We start from the raw sequence: 2,202 nt of genomic DNA on the forward strand, positions 1-2,202 counted from the left end.
TTTCTCTATTTTATTAAATGTATGATGTTATACGGTATTGTATGCAATTATGCTGTATATGTAACTATGCTTATATACATTATTCCAACTTGTTCTTTTCTTTAGATACACTCAGAATAGTGGTTATGGTAACATGGTCAATCCGCTCCTCTCATTGGCTCATCCCGGAGTGTACGGGATTCCTATGCTGGTAATAGAGAAGTATCTTGAGGTTACTCGCGCAAGATACGGATGATGTCCGATTGGTGAGCATTTAGGTTCTGGTGGGTTGGCGTGGTGAGCCTGGAGTAAGGGACGAGCCACAGCATAAGATCATGGGAAAATTGCAGGCTGGTAATATTGCGGATCGAACCTGGGTTTAGTGGTGTTACTTAGGTATAATTCAAGCTATGGATTTGGCTTGCACTGAGCTGCCTACTGAGAATTCGGAAGCTTTGGAAGCTCTGGAAGCAGCGGCGGCGCAGGTAAGGTGTTAGGCTCTCATTCTAGAGGTATCTGGTTCAATTTCCTATGGCTGTTATTTTAGTCTATGGAGAGCAAGACTCCGCATTTGATACTGGTTCGAAAGGATACTTTCTCGAGGTAGTTAAGTAATATGACGTTATGCCCATTAGCTTAGTTTTAAAGATATACTTTGGAGATGGCAGCAGAGTATGATAAGACCTTGCCTATGACGAGGGAGAATGCCATAAGAGTAGTGTTGAAGGCTGGTGGTGATCAGGCTACATATGTCGGCACTACAGGATTCTTGAGGTATACCTTAAACTTGGCAATAAGATAGATAAGTATATTCCTCAGTCGAGAATTATTCGAGATTAGAGCTAACGAGTATGGTGGAGATCATTCTCAAGACTTCCTATGTGTTGGCAATATGGGCCATGCTGGGTCCATTGCAGAAGGTAATGATACTATAATAGCATACTGGGATTCATCCGTGCTTCCTTGTATGTTCATTTTCCTTGTAGTAATTGCTTTATATGTGCATAAATTTAACTATCATTGATTTAGCTTGAGAGTGACTAAGATCTTTGCACTGAGAGTTGATTCGCCATTCTCGAGTGATGTGTGCCTGCTTTATATCTCTCTGAGTCATGTTGTAATAGTCGATATCCCTGTAGATGGTTTCTCTCATTAGGTTTGGCTACTCACATGCCGTCAAAGTCCCCAGTGGTGTGTATGGATGGTGACGGAGCTTTGCTGATGCACATGGGATCAATGGCTACTAATAAGGCTGAGAATTTAGTTCATGTCTTGGTAGGCGGTGCTGGGGATTGAACCTGCGACCTCACACAATTGGTCAGATTAACAATGGGATGCATGAGAGTGTCGGAGGGCAGCCAACAGCTGCTGCTGGCTTGAATCTATGTGGTATTGCCCGAGATGTTGGGTAGTCCGAGATCCAGGGATCGATCCTTAGTGAGAGAATTTCTACCCTTCAGCTACCCTACTGCTATACGGGTTCGTACTGAGGAGGAGCTCGCATCAGCAGTAGCCGATGCTGTGGCCCAACCCCACAGTGGGCCTGTGTTCATCGAGGTGCTCGTCAAACCCGGGGTTAGAGCTGATCTTGGCAGGCCTACTACCACTCCACAAGGGAATAAGGTGAGATTGCTACACCTATCAAATTGAGGGAAGTATTTTATCGTGATCTTTGGTTTATCAATGCACTGGAAGCTTCTATATGCATTGTGATGGCCACTGGTGACTTCCTTTTATGCCACTGTTTAATGTGCATTACAGACTCCTTGTTCGTATGCTTCCAAGCTCCGCATGGCTACTAATGAACTCTGTCATGTTTTCAGAATGTGTTTATGAACCGAATACAGAGGATACAGTCTGCAAATAACTGAGTAGGGGAAGAGAGCAACTTTTTTATCGTCGCATAGTCTGCGCGACGACAGTGTGCTGTTTTGATATGAGTAACTCCTGTGTGTCCTTCTCGCCAATTCTGTTCCACTCCTTCGTTGCGATATATGTAGTTCTCGGAATCCGAGCTGCTACGTTACTGTTTTTTTTCTGTCATTCGATTTTGTTGCGAGAGTAAGTACTTGTCAATTCTCGTAGCTCCATGTAGGCGATCTCGGGATAGTCTAGGGTGAATGATTCAGTGTAGTGAGGACTCCTCTACTGAAACCGAACAAGCCCTTGGATCTACTCAATGGGTCGAGATCGAGCCTCTTGGTGTCACCGTGTTGACGGAAG

The 2,202-nt window shown here is 44.4% G+C and overlaps 1 protein-coding gene across 1 annotated transcript; it reads left to right on the forward strand.

The window, feature by feature from the left end:
* Positions 1-133: 133 nt before the first annotated feature.
* Pmar_PMAR011465 (Phosphonopyruvate decarboxylase, putative) lies at positions 134-1,610 on the forward strand (the record flags this gene model as incomplete). The annotated part of the gene is made up of 9 exons (XM_002779116.1): positions 134-190; positions 258-333; positions 376-464; positions 527-582; positions 628-753; positions 799-899; positions 1,136-1,254; positions 1,302-1,390; positions 1,440-1,610. Coding segments are annotated over 9 exons (884 nt in total), but the record flags the coding sequence as incomplete, so codon positions are not given.
* Positions 1,611-2,202: the final 592 nt, after the last annotated feature.

The sequence above is a fragment of the Perkinsus marinus genome (assembly GCF_000006405.1).
Source record: "Perkinsus marinus ATCC 50983 genomic scaffold scf_1104296947806, whole genome shotgun sequence".
Lineage (NCBI taxonomy): Eukaryota > Perkinsozoa > Perkinsida > Perkinsidae > Perkinsus > Perkinsus marinus.